We start from the raw sequence: 23,657 nt of genomic DNA, 5'->3' as shown, positions 1-23,657 counted from the left end.
AACCAAAAATAGATAAAACCTAGTTGGCAATTTAAATTATCAATTACATATAATGACTTAAAAATAAAGAGGTATACTAAATAGGATCCAGTCTTAAGCCTCTGGGAGCTTTCCTTTTTCCAATCCTGTTGAGCTATTTCTCATAATATTGAAAATAGTGAGGTGAGTACAACCACTGAGTAACTAAGATCCAACTAACTCATACTAATACATGTCAATTAGATTAAATGTAAGTGACAGGTAAATAAACTAGTTCATGTATGAACATATTCACAATTACAGTTTAGTCTTTTCTTGTCTAACAAAAATAGACGCACAAGACAGTGGTCATTATTAGACCACAAAGCATGCTTTTAAAGAGTCAATCCACATTTCTCAATCATAAAGTAATACATGCTCTCAGTATGCAATTCAAGTTATTGGCCTTTCACAAAGTAAAATGCCTTCACGGGTTTATTTCAAAATGATTACAAAATAGGAACTATGTGTCATTTCTCATTAAATGCATGATCACACCTCCCTTATATCCTCCTCATTCCTTTGATATAAAACCATAGGCTATAACACAATGGGGTAGTTTATAATCCATAAATTTTCTAGCCTAAACATTTGTGAGGGGTGTTACTCAATTAAGATGTACTCAACTCACTTATAGAACATGGTTTCTCTCATTTCTCACACTATGGGGTGTCATACACCTTAAACTAGCTTTTTAATTGAACTAGTAGATAGCTAACTAGGTTCGAGTCCCTCATTGAACCAGTAGGACAGTCCCTATGTCATTGAACTCCTCAAGTACATAGTTATTATACCCTATCATAACTCACATCATTGAACTTCAACTACCAATTCATGAAAATCTATATTTAAACTTCAACTACCAATTCATGAAAATTTATATTTTCACAATCATTACCTCAATCATTCACAATCATTGAACTCTATCATTTTAAACATCATTGAATTTCTCATAAACACATAATACGAAAATCTATTAATATTGATTTTTTGAAGAATTTCATATAACAAGTCATGGAACTCACAAAATCAACCTAATGGATTCTCAAGCAATTCATGTCACAACTTGCATTTCATTTCATTTTTACACATTTCAATGATAAATCATTAATCAATAAGCTAATTAACACATAAAAGCTTAAGATAGAATTCTCCTAGTTATTTCAAACCTTTGAGAGGTCAAAGATTTTACTCCTCAAACACTCTCTCCCAAAACTTTCAAGAAGTTAGAATGGCGCCAATGGTAGTCACTCTACAAGCATTTACAATGCAAATTATCAATATCCATATTTGAGCTAATTTTCATTACTACTTTAACATTTTTTAATACTCAAAATTAATTCTTGACTCATGTAAAAGTATCCATAAGATTTCTTAACTTCGTTTAACCCTTACTAATATTATTAAGTCCTTTAATAGTCATTAATGAGACCGTATTGTTCCCAACCACCATTTTTATGAGAATTTCAAACATTTAATGTCCTTCAAATTCCAATGAACATATAATTATAAATATCAAGTTTACTTAGCTCAATCTATTCCCATTAACTATATTTAAGTCAATGAGTTCAAATCCATAACCTCTATGGACCGAAAATCACTATTATCAACCAAACTCTAACTTCTACCATTAAGAAAATGGAAGAAGAAAGAAGGATTTAAGTGTAAGAAGCTTACTTTTGATGTTTATGAGCTTCAAAATACTCCCAATACTCAATTTTCCCAAGCCCTAGTATTGCTCTCTCGTCTCTCTCTTGGTTTCATTTGTTTTTCCTCTGTTTTTTGCTTCATTTCATGACTTATGATAGCAAAAAAGTGACCATGCATCGCGGTGAACATATAATGCGCTGTGGCACATTGCACAAAGAGCCTCTTCCAGGTGTGTTGCCACACATGTGTCGTGGCAGCTTATCCACAAGCTGCGGCGCGTGGTATAGAATCTTCCTTCTTAGAATTTCTTCCTCTTTCATTCCTAGGTGACTCAATTCTCCTTCAAACTCGTGTTTAGGGCTGAAATTGAAATCAAACATGTCTGTTAGGCACCTCTGGCCACACACCTCACTAACACACTTAATTAATCAAATTTGGCTTATTTAATTTGGATTAAAAATTGAGGATGTTACAAGTTGCAACTAAATCAAAATTACAAGGACCAACTAATTAATTTTTTCAAGCTTTTTTATTACTTTTAGTTTAAAATTTTTTTACTCTTTTGTTGTCATCTAAAAAGTTTCTTTCTTAGACTCAATCTCAAATAGTTAAACCCTAACCATGAAAGTATTGAATTATTAGAAGAATAATAAGCAACAATTTTCCAACCTTATTTCCCAATCTTACAAAGATAACATGTGAAATCTTCAACATTTCAATCATCACGATAGTTAGTGAATTGACTTTTATTATTGGTTCATGTGATCTTATCAAAATATTGGTCTTTCCTTTTTTGAGATAACATGTATGCTCTAATTTGTACACACAGCTAGATGTATGATTTTGCTTATAGTAATTTACTTACATTTTATCATCTGTCTTATATATTTCTATTTTTGGATGAACACATGAAAATGACACTATATGTTCATCATTTAGTCTTGATGAAGAAGATGAAAATACTGATGGTAAAGCTTGAACTTTCTCCAGCTCAAGAATTCAAGTTCAAATATTTTGTTTATAAATGATGACAATGATGATCAAGTATTTAGTGATATTTTAGAACAAATTTTAGAATATTTGTGTAATGTTTTATTTATATTTATATCTTAAGTCGAAAATTTGGATTATGGATTTTGTTAAATATTAAAAAAAAAGCTATAAAACCATGCCCTAAGCCCCAATAATTCCAGCCCACCTTTTAAGACAGCTCTGTTGAGCTCTAGTCTCAATGGGCTACGCAACTTAGCCAATAAATAAGGTTTCAGTTCACCTATTTTTCAACTCTACACTAACCCATCAATCAATCTAAAACTACTTAATAGGACATGAAAAAAACTTACCTGTTAGCAAAAATATCAAAATATAAAAAATTGAAATTATTCAAAAAGAAAAGGGCAAAATTACAAACAAAGACCATTGAAGAAATTTTTATTGCTTTGCAAAACTAAACGATTTTGAAACTACTCTGAAGGATTAAGGAGCTTAGATGTAATTAAAATTTACTGTTATTTCAAAATTACTCATCACACACACACACACATATATATATATATATATAAAATAGTTATTCACTGCTGAACCGCCACCGTTAATATTCTCTTATTAATGATACCAAAAAATTAATTTTGTGGTGGACAGAAAGTGTTGCGATCTGATCTGCAAAGCAATTTTAGAATTTTTTGATCTTGTAGAACAACAAATGTTTTTTTCTGGTCCTTGGTTGCAATTTTTCCAAAGACTACTACAATTTTTTTATTTTTAAAAAATGAAATTACTACCAGCCCGCAGCTTACATTATGAGCCACACAAAAGTAATGCTTCAATGCAACCCCATCCATTCGGCCATTCCTTCATATTAGATGCAGAGAGTCGCCACTTCCCCACATTCCCTGCAATGTTCATCTTTGCATGTTCTTTTTTTTTTTTTGGTTGATTGTTTAGACATATTTCTTAATCCATAGACATGTTTTTAATCTATGTTGTTCATACCATCTATCTATATTTTTTAAGATGATTATATGTTTATAATTAAGTTGTAATTTGTCCTTAAAAAATGCTTGGTGGCCAGCCCACCTAACACTCATTTATCCCTGCTTTTGTTAATCTTTGTCCTTGTTATGTCTGGAAATTTTTGCATGCTTATTGATGAAAAATTTAGGAATAAGATTTCTATAATAATATTACTCAAATATGAAGAAATATGAGAAATAATTTTTAGAAGATATTGTGATTGATCATTTGAACAAAGATATTTGAAAGAATTATATTAATATTAGTGATTAGAAAATACCTAAAAGAGTTAATTATAATATTAGGAATATTAGGGACTTTTGGAAATATTATCTTTCTTCCCTATAAAATTCCACGACATTAAGATGAATAAGCTTAAGTTGAGCCCATCTGATGCAAGACTCGCTAATATAAGAATGAGTAGGATTTATTGGGTTGTTTATTTGTTTTTGGGTGCTAGGAGAGAGAGGGAAGGGGGGGGGGGAGAGAGGGAGAGCAATGTGGAAAGGAGTCTGATGACATTTGGAGAATGTGTGTGGAGTGTGGAGTATTGAACCAACAACTTACTCTTTCTTCTCCATTTCGAAACACCTGGGTGAGTGGGGGAGAGAGAGCTTTTTCGATTTGCATGGAGTTTGAGACAGTTTAGAAAGAGAGACTTTAACCCAATCAAATATCCACCATTTTAGCTCAAATCCTACAAGCAAAAATAGAATTTGAACCTATTCAACTCAAGCTTTCAGTTGAATCTAATGATTCATAAAGATTTTCAGTTTTTAGAAGGAGTTTAGGGAGATAAAGGCTAAGAACTTAAGGCTGTGGAATGTTCAAAGTAAAGTAAGTATCAGTTTGAGTTTTTGGATGAATTTATGAGTTTTAAAAGATAAAATGTGGGATTGAAAAATACTGGTAAGATTTTTTTTTTAAAAAAACTTACTTATGGGTATTTTGAGGTAGGAAAAATGATTGGAAGGTATTATATAAATACCCACTTAAAATAGGATTAAGAAAAATTAATAAAAAGTTTTGTCCTGTTATTTCGATTATTTTTTTGTTGAACAGGGGAGTCTCGATTGCTATGTATATGGCTGAAGAGATCACGGTTTGTTGTGTAAATGAGAGAAGAAGAGAATGGGTGTTTATTTGAGGGTGGAGAGTTACATTACCGTGGCTAATATACGAATTTGAGAGCATAGGAGCCTATTTGACAACTTATTCTAAAAATAATTTTTTATTTTTTAAAATAAAAAAACAAAAAAAACCTACTTAATAACGTATTTTCAAAAAGTGTTTTAGAAAAAAAATAAAATACTATTTTAAAAAATAAAAAAATGAAAACAACTTTCAAGTGTTATGGAATTATTGTTTTGGAGAATAAGAAAGAATGAGAAAAATATATATTTTTATTATTTTTTTATTCTCAAAACATGTTTTACAAAACACCGGTTCTTAAAACATTAAAATAAAAACAGTTTTAAACATCTCCTAATTTATTCCCTATTATTAGTCAAAAAATTTGCTGATTAGGGGGCTATGTTGTGTTGTTCCAAACTGCTAAAGTGGAGTAGCAAAATTTCAAATAGGAAATAGAGGGGTTTGTTGGGAGCGACAGTACATAAATATTGTCTTAGAAGGCAATTCTTTAAATAATAATAATAATAATAATAGGAGTAATATGAGATGTTATAATTAAATTATGAATTTGTTTATTTTGAATTGTGGAAAATCATATAGTTGTGATTGAATAATTTTTAGGCTTTGATATTTGTGAGAAGCCTAAAGAAGTTCATTTCCAAAAGAAGTTGAGTGTTTTGATCTAAGATAGTATTTATCTAATTTTTTTGATAGCAATGTTAGTTCATTTAAAGCTATAGAATTTTATTATCATGAATTATAGAAAATTTATGATTTAATGGGATGTTATATTGCTAGTATGATACTTTGGCTAATGCATATCTATTCTTGTTGAGTTTTATAAATTCATGGTGTATGCTCATTATTATTATTTTTTTATGAGAGGACCATTATTGTTTGGAACTTGAAATATACTAATACTATTGAGATTTTTATAAATCTTACTCTTCTTTTTATGTCACAAATAATATATGCAGGTTCATTCAAGAACCATTATAAGGACAGGGATCAATGAATAATTTATTTTCTTTACCTTGCTTCTTAACTATCTTTTGGTATATTTTGGAGTTATAAAAAACACACACACTTTCATGATTATATTTTGAGTTGTATCACACACACACACACAGAGTTTACCAAGATAAAATATTTATCCAAAGAAACAAGATTAGTAAAGGTATTGTAGTAGCTTTATGCTAATTATTGGCTTGAATTTTTTGTCACTTAGAGAACATTCCAAGCCTCAAATGAAGCCTTGATTCACTAAATTTGGAGTTTTACATTATGAGATATGATTTTTACAAAATAAAGTCAAAAATTTGGAAGATTTTCAGGAGATAATTGGAGCAGTGAGGAAGAAAATTTCTCAATAAATATTGGTTGTCATTTGAAGTCCCACACACACACACACACACACACACTCTCTCTCTCTCTCTCTCTCTCTTTCACGATTATATTTTGAGTTGTATCACACACATAGAGTTTACCAGGATAAAATATTTATCCAAAGTAATAATATTGGTAAAGGTATTATAGTAGCTTTATGGTAGTTATTGGCTTGAATTTTGGTCACTTAGAGAACATTCCAAGCCTCAAATGAAGCCTTGATTCACTAAGTTTGAAGTTGTACATTATGAGATATAATTTTTACAAAATAAATTTAGAAGACTTTCAGGAGATAACTGAAGCAGTGAGGAAGAAAATTCCTCAATAAATATTGATTGTCATTTGAAGTCAGGAATTATTTTTCCCTGGAAGAGGACTTCCAAAGCTTGTTTTCTATACTTAATTTATCTCATTATGATTTTTATAGAATTATTTATGAATTTTGAAATTTGGTGAAAGATTCTAAAAGGTGCATCAATGTTTAAAATCAAATTGGCATTTTTCACTTTTTAGTCTTTGGTATTTGATGATTATCAAGGTTTAGAAATATATGAGATGTTTCATTTTTGGTATCAGAGCATTAGATTTTGGCATTAGTAAAGAGAACCTTATGCTCATCGGTGAGAATTTTTCAAATGAACTTGTATGCATAGTTGTGAATATTTTCAAGTAATGATGTTATGTTTTAATATTTTAGACTTGATAAGAATGTCCTATAGGAAAAATATGAATATTGAAAGTTCTTAAGAGTGTAACTCATAGTCTATACATTAGGAGTTTACATTTAGTCATCTTTGAGGAGATATTTAAAGTTTCCAACCTTCACTAGTAAGTTACTTAAGTGTTTATTTTTCTTCCTCTTCCATTTTTCTTTAGTTGGGAAGTTAGGGTTTGCTAGAGAAGTTGATTATTGAACTTATAGGGCTATGTGTAACATTCTCAATTTTAAACCTAATTAATTAAGCCCGATTAAATTAAGTGTATTAATGAGGTGTGTGGCCGGAGAGGCCTAACGAGTGTGTTTAGTTTATTTTCCAGCTCTAGAAGCAAGTCTAAAGGAGAATTGGGTTGCCTCGAAATAAGAAGAGGAAAAATATAAAGGGCAAGGCTATGTGCCACATGTTACGGCTTGTGGATCAATTGCCGCGGTGTGTGTGTTCTGACATGTCTGGAGGGATGCTCTCTGTGCCATGCGTTGCAGTGCATTGTGCATCTACCAAGGCGTATAGTCACTTTTCTACTAAAATATAGTCGTGAAATGAAGCAGAAGAAGGGAGAAAAACAAAGAAATGTGAAGGAGGGTTGAAAATACTTTGCTAGGGCTTGAGGAATCCAAATATTTATAGTATTTTGAAGCTCATAAACGCAAAGGGTAAGCTTCCCACACTCAAATCTTCCTATCTTCTTCCATTTTCTTGATGTTAAAAGTTAGGGTTTAGTTGATAATGATGATTTTTAGTCCATATAAGCTATAAGTCTGAATCCCTTGACTTAAATAGAGTTAATAGGAGTAGATTGAGCTAATGAAACTTGGTATTTATGGGTTTATGATGGTTGGTGGTTGAGAATTATTTAATATGCAAAATTTCCCATAAATATGTTAGTTGGGAATAATACGGTCTTATTAATGGCTATTTAAGAGCTCAATGATGTTAATGAAGGTTAAAGGAAGCTAAAAAACCTTATAGATATTTTTATATTAGTAGAGAATGAATCTTAAGCATGAAGAAGTGTTGAGTTACTAGTGAAAATTAGACCAAAAGTGGATATTGATGAACTTTATTGTGATTGATTGTAGAGTAATTATTTTGGCACCATTCAAGTTTCTTGAAAGCTTCGGGAGTGAGTATTTGAGGGATGAAACCTTTGACGTCTCAAAAGTTTGAGGTACCCAGGGGAATTCTATCTTGTACTTTTATGTGTTAATTAGTTATTGATTTATATTTGACAATTGAATTATGTGAGATTAATTAAAATAAAAATGTGGCTTGTTTTATTTGCAAAACCCACTATGAAGTGGTTATCTAATATAATTCAATGATTTTAAAATTATAGAGTTCAATGATTGTTAACATGTGAGGTATAATAATTATGAAAATATGGAGTTCAATGACTTGTTTAATTTGGAGTTCAATAATGTAAATTGTGATAGGTTACAATGACTATGTATTAGAGAGTTCCATGACTAATTGAAAATGTGAAGTTCAATGAGATTGATAGTTGAGTTCAACGATTTGACTGTGTATAATATGTGATTACCATGTATGTGATTAAGTACAATGATATGATAATACATGCTTGAATTATGTATATTTGTGCATTGCATGATCTCAAGGGGTGAGAGTTTGCCTAAGTAGAGGAGTAGAAATTTAAATTCGTGTCATAGGGCTTCTATCTGAGTTAATGGCTTGCCTGAATTGTTTATATACTTATTGTCTTACTTGTTCAATGAGGGACTCAAACCTAACTAGCTATCCAGTAGTTTAACGAGGAGGCTAGTTTAAGGAGAATGACACCTCATAGTATGAGAAAATGGGAAAAATCGTGTTTCACAAGTGAGTTAGAAAAACCTTAGCTAGATAACCCCTTACACATGTTTAGGCTAGGGAAGTCTTAGATCATAGATTGTCCCAATATGTTATAGCCCATGGTTTCATGTCAGAGGAATAAGAAAGATATAAGGGAGGTGTGATCATTCATATAGTGAAAAAAGGGCACATGGTTATCTGTATTGTGACCCTAATAATGAAAATCATGAATTGAGCTTTAATTCCTTGCGAGTATATGTCCATTGATTGGGTGGCAAGCTCTCTTCCTACATGAAAGTTGTTAAAAAGCATTATTTCATGGGTATGTGCTATTATGCCTGAAAATGTGAATTTATGCTCTTAAACGTTTTACATGATTTAAAAACTAATTGTACTACCACTTGCATTTAAATTAATTGACATGTATTAATATGAATTAATTGGACCTTGGTTACTGAGTTGTTGTATTCACCTTACTATCTTCAATATTACAGGAAATAGCTCAAGAGAATTGGATGGAGGAAAATAACCAGACGTATAGGACTGCAATCTTATTTAGTAGCCATTTTTATTTTGAGTCTTTATATGTATATAATGATTAAAATTGCCAACTAGGGTTTTCACTAGTATTATGTGCTTTGTGAGTTGTAAATATATTTTGGGCTCTAGGGAGAGTGTTTGTGAAATGTGATATATGTTACAGGGTCAAAATACTAATGTAAGTAAAAATTGAGCATATTATGAGATGTTATTAAATTATTTGATGAATTAGGTAATTGAACTCCCCCTTCAATGTTTTTGAATTAAGGGATTGAGTATTGAAATTGTGAATTATAAGTGTATTATATGATGTGGTGCATTATATAGGTTAGTTGTGGTGTATTATATGTAGTCTAAGTAGTATTAATGGCTTTTGGTTTAATGGATGATTTAGACATTTAGTTTTTGTGAGAAATGTTATAAAAGTATAAGTTTTGAAATGAGTGTTTAAATTTTGAATGTGTAATAATTTAATTATAAAACTAAAGCCATTAGTTAGAGCTTAGAAAGAGCTTTTAGTAAACACCTAGTTTACATCAATCAGACATCGAACGAAGGAATATGGTGCATCAAAAGTTGCCCGAAAGCTATCATTTTGACAACAAAAATTCACTGGCATGAAATGTGCCACGAGTCGTGGTGCATGGCACAGAGGCAAACAAGCTGCAGTGCAGGCCTTAAATTTTGCAGTCACTTTATTTTCTGACTCTTTAGCAAATGCACTAATTCTTGAAATGATCGCATGCTTCCACATAGTTGTAAACTCTGATTTGTCTATTTTAAAGTGTTTGAAAATGGTTTTAGTTATGAAAACTTAGGATCCTAACTTTTTCACTTATTTACAAACTTGGTGATATGTCATTTACCTTGAGCTAGTCTATTTAATTATGGAGATTTAGAGTTAATCATGGATTAGAGAAGGAGGATATTACACTATGGATCCAAACCTATTGATTTAAATAGAGTTAATGAGAGTTATTTAGGTTATTTAAACCTAACATTTATGACTTTATGAGTTTTAGTAGTTATGAATAAATACCCAAAAATTTATATTTGTGGAGGTTGGTGGGAGTATTTAATGGCCATTGCTTATGCTTAGATGAGTTATCGGAACCAATGTAAGTTAAAGAAAGTTAATAAACCTTATAGATATTCTTGTATATAGGGAATTAGAGTTTTAGGAGATTTAGAAATATCAAATGTGATGTTAGGAATTATCTTGATGAAGATATTAATGATCTTTGATGTGATTAAATGTAGATTAATCACAATTTGACACCATTCAAGCTTTGAAAATCTTTGAAAGTGTGTATTTTAAGGGTAAACCTTTAACTTTTTAAAAGTTTAAAGTAATTGGTGGAAATCTCTCTTATACTTCTGTGTGTTAAGTAGTTGCTTAGATTTATAACTACGATTGAAACTTGTGGAATGGTTTATAATGCAAAAATGGCTTGTGAAAATTTATTAATCATATGATGATAGGGGCTTATGAATTAGTCTGGGAATTGGATGATTGATGAAGCATGTGATATATATTGAGTAATGTGAAACCAAGAATCACTTCTTGTTATGTTAAATTATCATTTGTGAAATGATAAATATATGTGTTTGTATTGTGAGTAATGAGAGAAATGTTGATTGAAGGAGTTCTATGACAACATGACATGTGTAATGATATGTTCATTTGTGATATAGAATTGAACAATGTTTTGTGATGTGAAAATGTGATAAATGTAAAATAAAAAGAGTACGACGATATTGCTAAGTATGCTTATATGATGGATACTTATGAACGCTATAAATATTACATTTATGCATTGTATAATCATATGAGATGAGAGTTCACTTAAAAAAAGGAGTAGTGAGTTAAAAATCCAAATGGTATGGCCACTATTTAGAGCTCGGTAGCTCGCCCGAATATATTTAAATTTATTATCCCACCTGTTTGATGAGGGACTGTCCTATGGTTTATTGAGAGACTTGAGCCTAACTCTAGTTTCTACTTATTTAATAAGGAAGCTAGTTTAGGGAGAACGACATCTCATAGTGTTAGATTTAGGAAAAACTGTGATCTACAAGTGAGTTAAGTAACCTTGGCCAAGTAGCTTCTCACGTATGAAAGACTAGGGTAGTCTTACATATAGATGAGCCTATGGTGTAAGAGCCCACGGTTTTATGTTAGAGCCATAAAGATGATATAAGGGAGATGTAATCTTGCATATTATTATTAAAGGTACATAATTGTCTGTATTGTGACCCTTATGATGAAATCACATGATATTATATGATTAATGTTGTATATGTGATCAACATTGCATATATGATATTGAGCTTGTGAATGGTAGTTTGTTAAGAGTAAGAAATGTTATGCCACTTGCACTTTAATTAATTGATATGGATTAATATAGGTTAAATATACCTTAGTTATTAAGTGATTGTACTTACCCTTCTCTCTTCAATATTTCAAGAATTAACTCATCAGTGTAGGATCATGGAAAAAAGCCTAAGGCTTAGGATATATTCATCCTAAATTTGTATGCCTCATTATTTTGAAAACCATGTGTATAATTCATATCGACAGTTCAAACTAGGAGATTTCATGTTTACTTACTTACACTGGGTGATTACTAAGCTAAGTTACACTGGGTGATTACTAAGCTAAGTTATGTATTTTAGATCTTAGGTTATGTATGTATTAAACTGTGAGATTTAGAAAGAGCCAAAAAGCTGGCAAGTAAGAAATGAGTAAAATATGTTATTGATAATGAATGATGTGATGAGTATGAAATTAAGGCTCCCTCTTTTGTTTTTATTATTAATCCCACTGTTATGAGCAATATACCTCAAACTTTCCCTTTTAAAAATCTCCCATCTACCCTAATGAAGCCTATATCCTTATTTCCATCCAACGTATTACATATTTACTAAAGTGAGATTACATTTTCAGTCAAATACAAGTGCAAAAAAAAAAAATTCAAATGAGATTACCTTAGCAGAATTGAAGCATATGAACATCATCTTAAAAACTCTTCTTTCAGCTTCCAATGCCTCATGGCTCACCTCCACACTACAAAATCAGACCCTAGATTTGATATCCTCGCTTCATTACAGTATGCTTCTAACTTTCCAAACTCATCATATCTGCCCTTCATTTCTTTTAGTATTTTCCTCTTTGCTTGCTTGCACTTGTGGATTTTAACATTAACCTTTAGATCCTACTTCACTTATCTCTTCATTTTACTTAGCTTGTATTGAGGATAATTTTGTATTTTTTCCTTGAAGTGCTGAACTATCCACAACTGAGAAGCACATTTATGCTTAGAACACAAGGTCTTAACCATCAGACCTGGACTGGATCCATCTTTAGAGGCATAAAAAAAGGAATGGATAGCCCTCTTCACATTTACGTCACAGCTTGGTTAGTTTACTTCTAGTTACTTTAACCTGTACCCCTATTTTAATTACATAGTTATCCATGGCCCTTTTAAGCTCTCCTTTGTTAGCAAATGTCATACCTAACATTAAAAAGGCCTTATACCCTTCCTCATAAGGCCTTCTCACTTCCTCTAAAGGCCTATCATCATCACTAGGGTCTAAAAAATCTTCCTTATTGTCACTCTTAATGCCAACGGATAGCTCACTATCATGAAATTCAGAATCTAAGCTCTCTTTAGTATCATTTAACATAGAGTCTCCCCTATAACTCATCCTCACTATCAGACCCTTCATCCCTGTCAGATTCATGATTGTCATCCATATTACATACATCCTTATTAGATTCAAAGCCTTCCCCATGTTGTAAAATCACCTTAACTAATACCCATTCAACTCCAATCTCGTTTACTTAAGAGGTTATCTTAAAGTAAGCAACAAGTTGTATCAGTTTTTGCAAATGAGTTGTAAAAATGGTATCCTAAGTTTTCAAATTTTAAATCCTTTTAAAAAGGCTTTACAAATGAAAGATAAGAGTTTATTAACTATGCAGAATTCTGGAATCATTAAAAGGATCAATGCATTTGCTTAAAATTAAAAAAATAGTGAAATTTTTACAAAACCAGAGGCGTGCATTACAGCTCATGAAACTTAGATCGTGGCTGGTAAACCTCTGTGTCATGTGTTGTGGCTTATTGAATAATGCATCACAGTACATCACACATTTCATGACAAGAAAATTATGTTATCAATTTGATAGCAATCAAAGCAACTTTTGGCCGCCCTAATTCTCCGTCTGACGTTTGATTGATGCAATCTAAATATTTATAGAAAACTTTTTCCAAGATCTAGCTAATGGCTTTGGTTTTACACTCAAAATATTTTTCATACAAGAATTGGACACCCATTTCAACATACTCATTTTTTTCACCATATGATGCAAAACTAAGTGTTAAACTCACATGTCAAAAGCCAAAAATCATAAACACTACCTAGACCACATAACATAGACCAAAATGGACTTGTGCAATGTACCACTACATTTAGAAAGCTTATAAAATATATTTTTAATGATCAACCCCTTAATCTAAAAAATAAAAATACATATAATATATATATATAATTTTGAAATATATATGTATATATATATTCGTGTGTGTATATATATATTTAAATATTTATTTAATAAATATTAATATATATATATATATTTATATGAAATATAAAATTTAAAATGTAATTATATATATATTTTTTAAAAATATATATCCATATATGTGTATATATATATCAAATATATATATATATATGATATATGTATATGATATATAAAATTAAATATAGATAATATAATATATATATATATATATATATTCATATATATATATATATATATATATAATATAATATGTATATATGATATATTATATTATATTATATTATTTTATGTTAGTTTTAAATTTAATTTTGTATGATAGATTAAATTTAATAATTAACATGATATGAGAGAATAACATGTTATTTTTATAATTTAAATTTAAAAGATAAATTTGAATTAGATATGATATTATGGATTAAATTTATGAGATAAATTTAATTAAATTTTCGTGGGCTTTTAAGTAAAAGACGAAAACCTTTATCTATATACTATATATAGATAGGGACGTCTTTTATAAAGGAGGAGAGAGTTAAAAAAATTTTGATGGTAAAAATACTCTGAGAGCCACGAAATACCCTATAAAAAGAAAAATTAACGTTCAAAGAAGAACAAACGCTGAGAGCACTAGCACGCTGTTTGAGTTAGAGAGCTGTTCATGTGGATATCGATCGAGGGAGCAGATCTATGTTGTCAGCTCCTCAGATCCAAACTCTTGAAGAGAACGTGTGCTAACTTCAAAGAATTAAAAGGTAACTCTTCTATCCACATTGACTTAAATAAGTTCATTCGGTCCATATCAGGATAGAGATTTTAAAATTTTAATCTTATGCTGTGCCTCTCTATCCAATAGAAAGGAGGTAGAGAGGGGTATTATAATGCTATTGAGAATGAGGAAGCCGACAAAAATTGCTCTTTTAGAAACAAGAGTGCCTTCTAAGAAGGCGAAAGATTTCTTTCAAAAAATTAGACTTCATAATTTTATTGCTATTGAAGGGATGGGTTTTGCGGGAGGTATTTGGGTGGCGTGGGATGTGAATTATGTAGAGGTGGAGTGTGTGAGAACTTATAAGCAATTTAGGCATTTCAAGGTTAGATTTGGTAGTGATGATAGTTGAGACTTAACTGTTGCTTATGTTAGTCTAAGAGAGGTTGATAAAAAAAAAATTAGGATGAGATTATTAGAATGGCCCCTTCTTTAAAAGATCCTTGGTTATTGGTTGAGGATCTAAATGATATTAGGGGACCTATAGAGAAGATTATAGGAGCAGATGTTAATTTGAAGAGGTTTGAAGTGTTTGATGATAGGATTAATGCTTGTAAGCTAATTAAGATGGAAACTTGTGGAAATAAGTTTACATGGAGGGACCTTCTTATTCCAGGGTATGAGCAAGTTTTTGAGAAGCTAGACCGTGGGCTTTGTAATGAAGAATGGAAATTATGTTATTAAGAGGGAATTGTTAAGGTGCTACCACATTTGGGTTGTTCGGATCACCATCCTCTATTAGTGAGTATTGGAGAGGATAATATAAGGGGCTCTTATCCATTCCGGTTTGAAGTTGCTTGGCTACTTTATAAGGATTTTGATAGTATGGTGAAGAACAATTAGGTGAAGGATGGTGGAGTTGAAGAGAATTTGAAGAATCTAAGTGGAGTTCTTGGTATGTGGAATAAAGATGTGTTCTAAAGTATTTAAAAGAGGAAGAAGATTTTGCTTGTTAGGCTGGATGGTGTGCAGAGGAAGATTATTTCCTTTAAATGTCCATTTGGGTATTTTTTTCGGTTAAAGAGGAGATTGCAAGGGGAATTAGAAGAGGTGTTGAGATAGGAGGAAGTGTTGTGGTTTTAAAAATCTCGAGGTGATTGGATTAATGATGGAGATAAGAATACTAGATACTATCATCTCAAGACTGTTAATAGAAGGAGAAGAAATAAAGTGGCCATACTAAAAAAGGATGATGGGAGCTGGGAGGAAGATCTGGAACAATTAAAAAATATGTCTGTTTCTTTCTTTAGAGAGTTGTTTAAGGAGGATGGAGAGGAAGTGGTAAGAAAACTGACTAGACATAAGTATCCAGTCATTGAAGATGACTGTTAGGAGGAGATGTATAGATCGGTTTTGGATGAGGAGATTAAGCATGCTATGTTTTCTATTGGGGCTTTCAAAGCCCCAAAAGAAGATGGTTTTCCTATTGTATTTTTCCATAATGAATGCGAAATTGTTGGCAAGGAGGTTTGTGATGCTATTAGAGACTATTGGAGAGGTTTGTAGGAAATGAAGTGTATTAATAGTACTTTGCTAGTGTTGGTGCCTAAAGTAGAAAAACTGAATCAATAAGGCAGATGAGACCGATTGCTCTGTGCAATGTAATCTACAAATGTATCCCTAAATTTTTGGTGAATAAGATTGAGCCTTTTTCAAGCATATTAATGGCACCTAATCAAGTCAGTTTTGTGTAAGGTAGGCATATACAAGACAATATTGTAGTTGCTCAAGAATTAATCCATAGTATGAAGAGAACGAGGGATAAAAAAAAGGTTTTTTTGCAATTAAGATTGACTTTGAAAAAGCCTATGATCGAGTTTGATAGAGTTTTTTAAGGGAGGTTTTGATGAAAATAGGCATGAAGGAGGAGATAACAAAACTAATCATGCGTTGTGTAGGTACCGTTTCAAATCAGGTGCTCTGGAATGGGTCTAAAATAGAGTGTTTTGAGCCATCTAGAGGGATTAGGTAGGGTAATCCTCTATCTCCATACTTATTTGTCTTAGTAATGGAGAAAGGAGAAGCTAACGTATGTCATTCAGGATGCAGTAGAGGAAAAGAAATGGAAGCCTATTAGAATTGGAAGGCAAGGTCTTGAAGTGTTGCATCTGATGTTCGCAGATGATTTGTTTCTCTTTATAGAAGCTTTAAAAGAGCAAATAGAGGAGGTGTTGTAGTGTATGGGAAGTTTCTATAATGCGTTTGGGCAGAAAGTGAACTATAGGAAGTCTGCTATTTTCTTTTCCTCTAATGTTTCTAGTGAAAGGAGGAAGGAATTGATAGGAATAGCAAGTTTTAAAGGGGTAGAGGATCTTGGTAACTACCTCAGAATGCCTGTAAGTTATGGGAGGCAGAAAACTATGTGTCTTAGTAATGTGCTAGACAAAGTAAAGTGTAGATTAAGAGGATGGAAGGCTAATTGTTTTAGTATGGCTGGGCTAGTTACTCTTATGAAGTCCATTGTGGGTTTTATTCCAGTATATCCTATGATGGTCACTAGGATTCCTAAACAGATTTTAGAAGATGTACAACGCGCTCAACGATCATTTATTTGGGGGCATGATGTAACTGAGAGGAAGATGCACCTTATTTGATGGGAGAATATACACAAGCTAAAGGAATGTGGTGGATTAGGATTATTGAATCTAGAAGATATAAATATGGCCTATTTAATGAAGTTGCTCTGGCGACTTAGAATTGAGCAAGGAGGTTTATGGATTGCAGTTTTGAAGCACAAGTATAATAATGGCAAGCTGTTTGGGAATGATATAAGGATGGGACAAAATGCATCTACTCTGGGATACAGTGAATAATGGGTTGTGAAGGAGGCTAAGTAATGGCAACAGTACATCTTTTTGGAAGGATACTTGGGTTAGAAGTGTGGTAATACTGTAGAATGAACGCACAGGGTAGAGCAGTCTTGAGGAAAAAGAATTGATGGTTTTTGAATTAGTAGATGCTAATGGGAATTGGAAGTGGGAATGTTTCGAGAATGAAATATTTAAAAAGGAAAAATTATTGATTCATGTGGTTTTACCTTCAAGAGCTGAAGAGGTAACAGATAGGTTAGCTTGGGGTAGAGGAAGTCAAGGTCAATATAAAGTAAGAGAGGGATATAAGAGCATTAGAGGGGACAAGTTGGGTTTGAAGGATCCTAAGTGGGAAATAATTTAGAAATGGAGAGGGCCTGAAAGAATCCGAGTATTTCTATGGTAGTTGATGTAGGATAGATTACATACAAATGAGATTTAATATAAAAGATGGGGTGCAAGTGCTAATTGTATAGTGTGCAGAGACTTGGAAACAGTCATGCATGTCATGCGAGATTGTAAAGTAGCAAGGAATTTATGGGAAAATTTTAGTATGTTGTTGCAAAATAGATTCTACACAGCAGACAGGAAAGATTGGTTGATAATGAATCTTAAATCCAAGCAAGTGATTAGAAGCATACCTTGGCCTATAATTTTTGAGGGTGTTTAAAGGAGCTGACTCGATGGTGCAAGTGAGGCAAATCTGGGCTTTTGTGCAAGAGGTCTGGAAAGTAAAAGCTCTGCCATTACATCTTATGAGTAAGGTAAAAGGAGATTTAGAGAGTAAGTGGTGCAGACCTGTTGAGGGATGGGTAAAACTCAACACGGATGGGGTTAGTAGAGGTAATCCGGGGATAGCAAGTTATGGTGGTGTACTTAGGAATCATGAAGGAGATCGGGTGTAGGGTTTCACGATGGATGTTGGGTGGTGCTCGGCTCTGGTGGTTGAAGGATGGGGTTTATATAAGGGACTACTTTTAGCTTGGGAGTATGGATTTTGAAAAGTGCAGGTGGAGGTAGAGTCATTGGAGCTAATGAATCAATTAAAGGGGAAGATGAAAGTTGATACCTTGGTCGACCAACATATGGTAGAGATTGAAAGGTTGGAATCTCTGTGCGGACCTTCTCGTAAAGGGATGTCTGAATTTACGAATCTCATATTGTGTATGGGATGAGGTGGCTTCATGGGTTGAAGAGATGATGTGGCTGGGGAAGGAGAGGTCGAAGACAACGTTTGATCCTGGTTGAATTCACTTAAGTATTTGGTTTTTGGTTTTATTTTGTTCTTTTTTAGATTTTTGCTTTGTTTTGGGCTTGACTTTTGTCTAGCCTTGCGTGAGCTGTAGGCCTTAGGCCTCCTTTTCTTTACAAAAAAGAATAAATATTTTTTTTACTTTACTTGTATCTTTTTAGGTTAGATTTGTGAGGTTGTTGGTGAAACGAAGTGGCGAGGCAAGTGGGACTTGGGGTGTCTCCACTTCACAACTCTCCATTTCTCCTCCATTTCTTTAAAATAGCAACGTTTTGATTGTTAAAATAATTAAAAAAAATTGAAACCAACTAAGCACCCTCACCCAGACCCAACTTCTCTACTCCAATCATTTCCTTTACACTGTATAAAATATTTGGACAATTTTGATTTCATTGATGGTCCAAATTTAATATTTAAATTTTTTATAATTTTAATATTAAATCTGTGCTATTTAAAATATATTTAAATAATTAATTTATAAAATTTATAAAAAAATTAATATTAAATTAAACCATTCATATTAAATTTAAACTATTTAAATTAATAATAAAACATATTATTAATTTTTTTTATAATTTTAATAAATATAAAAAATAAATATTTTATAGATGATATGTTTAAAATATTTTAAACAGTGTGCAGGAAATGATTGGAGGAGAGAAGTTGAGTCTCGGTGAGAGTGCTTAGTTGGTTTCAATTTTTTTAATTTTTTCACAGTCAAAACGGTGCTGTCTTAAAGAAATGGAGAAGAAATGGAGACTTGGCAAGTGGAGACACCCCAAATCCAGGCAAGTGAGTATGGCCGGGGGAGAGAGAGTGACGTAAGACGGTTGACAAAGTCAAGCGGTGTAAATTATTACTTGGTCTCATGAAGCTCTTTCCTGGAAACCCCATCTATTTCATCAAGTTTGTTCAAAGCGTTTCTTCAAGCTTTAACTCTTTAAATCCCACCACCACGGCGACAAGTAGAGAGATACAGAGCGAAGGGGGGATCACAGTGATGAAAGAGACACAGACCTTCTTGTTATTGTTCTTCTTCCAACTCCTTTTCATCACCGTCCCGGTCACTTCATACAGACCAGTTGAGCATTTCGCTGTCAACTGTGGTAGTTCCGCCGACGGTCTTGATAAAGATCAGAGGAATTGGCCCGGAGATAATGGCACCAATGAATTCTCTCTCATAGATCCCCACAAAGCCAGCCAGTCCGTCGAGGCCGCCGAAGCACGAGTTACCCCAACAATCCCCTACGGCACTGCACGCGTCTCTCGCTCCGAATTCTCGTACTCGTTTCCGGTGACAGGCGGCCAAAAGTATATTCGCCTTTACTTTTACCCATCTTCCTACGACCCCCACTTCCGTCGCTTCGATGCAATCTTCTCCGTCAAAGCAGGACCCCACAACCTTCTTAAGGACTTCAATGCTTCAGCTAACGCCGACGCTGGCGCTTCACTCATTACTACACAAGAAAAAACCATTGTACGAGAGTACTGCGTCAACGTTGACCCAGGTCAGAGGCTAAACATAACCTTCACGCCCAGCCGATCTCACGAAAACGCCTATGCTTTCGTCAATGGGATCGAGGTTGTCTCTATGCCCTCCTATCTTTACTACACCAATCCTGTAGACGACCAAGAGGCTATGAGCCTAGATGGAAGAAAAAACATCCCGTTTCCGGTCATAAACAGCAGAGCTCTTGAGAATGTGTATAGAATCAACGTTGGTGGGCGGCAGATCCCTCCCATTAATGATACTGGCATGTTTCGAGATTGGGAGCCAGATAACCAGTACTTGGAGATCGAACGCCCACTCAGTATATCAGCAGTTTTTGGTAATTTAAGTCTAATCTACAAAGATAGTCAAAATTATTTTGCACCAGATGAAGTATACAAAACTGCTCGAAACTACGGGAAGAATGAAAAATCCAAATTTAATGTGACCTGGAGGTTTCAAGTGGACTCAGAGTTTTATTATATGGTAAGATTGCATTTTTGTGAGTTTGATGAACACATTGAAAAGGTTGGGGACAGAGTTTTTCAAATTTTCATAGATGATACTTTGGTGGAACCTCTTGCTGATGTGATGCTGTGGAGCGACAAGATTCTTGTTCCTGTCCATAGGGACTATGCGGTGTCCATGCTGGGCAAAGGAAGCTTAAAGAAACCGAATCTTACAATTAAGTTACAACCACACCCATATGCAAGAAGTACTTTCAGAGATGTTTTATTGAATGGGATCGAAGTTTTGAAAATAAGTGACTACAATGACAATCTCGCCGGTGCTAATCCCGATTTCCTTCCATCTCCCCCAATTTCATCCACCCCATCCTCCAAGAATGGAAAGAAAGCGAAGCTAATTTCCATTATCGTTGGGACATCATCAGGCTTCATTGTGGTGTCTCTTATTGTTTTACTGATTTTCCGGCGATTGATGAGAGCTCCAGACAAGGAAGGAAGTTCATGGTGGGGACAAAAATCAGGAGACTCATCAAAAAAGATCAAATCCCATGGTTCATCATTGCCGTCCAATTTGTGTCGCTGCTTTTCAATAGATGAGATTAAAGCAGCCACAAGTAATTTTGATGATATTTTTATTGTGGGCGTTGGAGGGTTTGGTAATGTCTATAAAGGTTACGTTGATGATGGTACGGTCCCTGTGGCGATCAAACGGCTCAAGCAAGGTTCCCAACAAGGGCTCCATGAGTTTCAAACTGAGATTGAAATGCTCTCTCAACTTCGTCACAATCATTTAGTGTCTCTTATTGGTTACTGCAACGACGGCAACGAGATGATCCTCGTCTACGAGTTCATGGCTCGTGGGACCCTCCGTGACCATATTTACGATACTGATAACCCTCCACTTTCCTGGAAGCAAAGGTTGGGGATGTGCCTTGGTGCTGCTCGTGGACTCCATTATCTTCATACTGGTGCGAACCACAATATCATTCACCGTGATGTGAAATCCACAAATATCTTGATAGATGAGAAATGGGTGGCTAAAGTTTCGGATTTTGGATTATCCAAGATAGGACCCATAGGGATGTCCAAGTCTCACGTAAGCACAGTGGTGAAAGGAAGCATTGGTTACTTGGATCCAGAATACTATAAGCGTCAAAGGTTAACTCATAAGTCTGACGTTTACTCCTTTGGAGTTGTATTGCTGGAAGTATTGAGTGGGAGGCCTCCCTTGCGACGTAACGTGGAGAAGCAGAAATCAAGTTTAGTGGAGTGGGTCCGAAAATGCCATCGCGAGGGTGTGATTCATCAAACTGTTGACCCTTTCCTGATAGAAAGTATCACACCAGAGTGCTTAAAAGCATTCAGCGACATGGCACTCCAATGTTTGGTGGAAGATGGGAATGAACGGCCTTCGATGAACGACGTTGTGTGGGGCCTAGAGTTTGCGTTGCAGCTTCAAGAAGGGACAGAGGGATTAGTGGGGCTTGATGTGACCGAGATTGAAGGAAGGAGCGAGGAAAGAGCTCTGCTGAGAAAAGCTACAAATGTGGAAGAAAGTAAAGTAGGGTTCACGAGCAGTGATGAATCAAAAGGCAGCAGGTTGACTACTTCAAGCAGTGAAAATCAGTCTTTAGTTTCTGGGTCGATCTTCTCCGAGTTGGGTCATCCAACTGTTCGATGATGAAGAGAAGTCCACGAAAAAAAATAATAATAATAAAATAAAGAAAGAAAGAAAGAACACGGGTTATTATTGCTTTGTGATATTTTTTGTTCATTTCCTTACGCCAACGACTTCGCATGATTGTATATATATCTGTTGCTGTGACGCCTATTGGAATTTCTTTTATATCTACATAAATGTGTGTGTGGGGGTGTGTGTGTGTGTTTGTGTGTGTTAGAGGAAAACAAATTAAACAACAAATTGAGATTTGTCGATGCTATATATATGTAAGTTGAAAATTAAAATAATTAATTGTTGCAATAAATGAAATAAAATACGTATGATACAAGATGACGAATTGACGATATTTGAACACTTCATATATTTAAAAATATTCAGAGTATAATTTATAGATCCAAATTAACAATTTATAATTTGAAAATCGTGGGGCAATCATCTGGGAAATAGTCTATAACTCCAATTGGGGAAATAAATAAAATTATGGAAAACCACATGCCAGTGGGCGGTGGCTGGAAATCTCCATATAGTAAATAGATTAATTAGCAAGGCTTCAATTTGTTGATCATTCATAATCAGGGTACTTCACCATAATAATGTTTCCAATATCTTCCCCAAAGATTCTTGCACAGAAAAGCCCTTGAACTTATAAGTTCCGTAGACTAAGCCCGTAGAAGATGTCGGCTCTTGAATATGGTGGTAATATCATGGTTTTACATTTGGAAATTTCACAAATGAAATGTAATTTATAAATTCAAAGAATTAACTATCCCATCTAGCAGGCCAGTTTTTCGAAAATGGGTTATCCACTTCCCCCTTTAAATTTCTGCTCATAACATATGTTGGCTTTCACACGAAATATCATCAATAAATACATTTGTAAGACCAAAATAATAATAAATCATAAAAAATATATTGCTCTTGGAAGTAATAATAGAGTGCAAGTTCTTGTTAAATTTGAACCCTTCCCAATGAGCAGCTTGTAAGTTAGTGATCGTAACAGGAGCATATTTATTATTGATTTGAATATTCAAAACAATAGTAGTACAAGCACAAAGAGCCATATCCAGTACTGTCTACTTTTCGTGCTTCTGAATTTGCTTGGAAGGAGAAAGCTTCAGGAATTAGTTCAATGTCTCAATGATGACACTTCAAAAATGACACACACAGAGACGCACAGGATATACAATAAGAATACTGTCCTCGTCATTATGTTTTTTGGTGTATTAATCCTATGATGTAATTAATTTTTTTTTTACCAACTGTAGTTTGTACGTAATTAAATCGATCGATCAAAGCATGAGATACGCTATCTTTCAAGTCTTGCAAGAAAAAAAA

At 33.5% G+C, this 23,657-nt stretch overlaps 1 protein-coding gene and 1 long non-coding RNA gene across 2 annotated transcripts; one reads left to right on the top strand and one right to left on the bottom strand.

Annotated features, from left to right (window-relative positions):
* Positions 1-1,466: 1,466 nt before the first annotated feature.
* On the bottom strand, positions 1,467-18,642 carry LOC129292766 (uncharacterized). The gene is made up of 3 exons (XR_008588982.1): positions 18,075-18,642; positions 12,258-12,336; positions 1,467-2,028 (listed from the first exon to the last, which is right to left on the bottom strand). It is a non-coding gene; the product is annotated as an uncharacterized LOC129292766 (long non-coding RNA).
* Positions 18,643-19,478: 836 nt separating this feature from the next.
* LOC129293555 (receptor-like protein kinase FERONIA) lies at positions 19,479-22,482 on the top strand. The gene has a single exon (XM_054931575.1). The coding sequence runs from the start codon at positions 19,554-19,556 to the stop codon at positions 22,320-22,322; it is 2,769 nt and encodes a 922-aa protein (XP_054787550.1). The 5' UTR covers positions 19,479-19,553; the 3' UTR covers positions 22,323-22,482.
* Positions 22,483-23,657: the final 1,175 nt, after the last annotated feature.

The sequence above is a fragment of the Prosopis cineraria genome, unplaced genomic scaffold (genome assembly GCF_029017545.1).
Source record: "Prosopis cineraria cultivar Desert tree isolate PC_DT_omini unplaced genomic scaffold, ASM2901754v1 PC14, whole genome shotgun sequence".
Classification (NCBI taxonomy): Eukaryota; Viridiplantae; Streptophyta; class Magnoliopsida; order Fabales; family Fabaceae; genus Prosopis; species Prosopis cineraria.
The sequence above is the reverse complement of the archived record's forward strand: the minus strand, read 5'-3'. Positions and strand labels throughout refer to the sequence as shown.

Bases quoted from the DNA above. Each gene is read 5' to 3' on its own strand.
- LOC129293555 (XM_054931575.1), top strand. From the start codon at position 19,554: ATGAAGCTCTTTCCTGGAAACCCCATCTATTTCATCAAGTTTGTTCAA.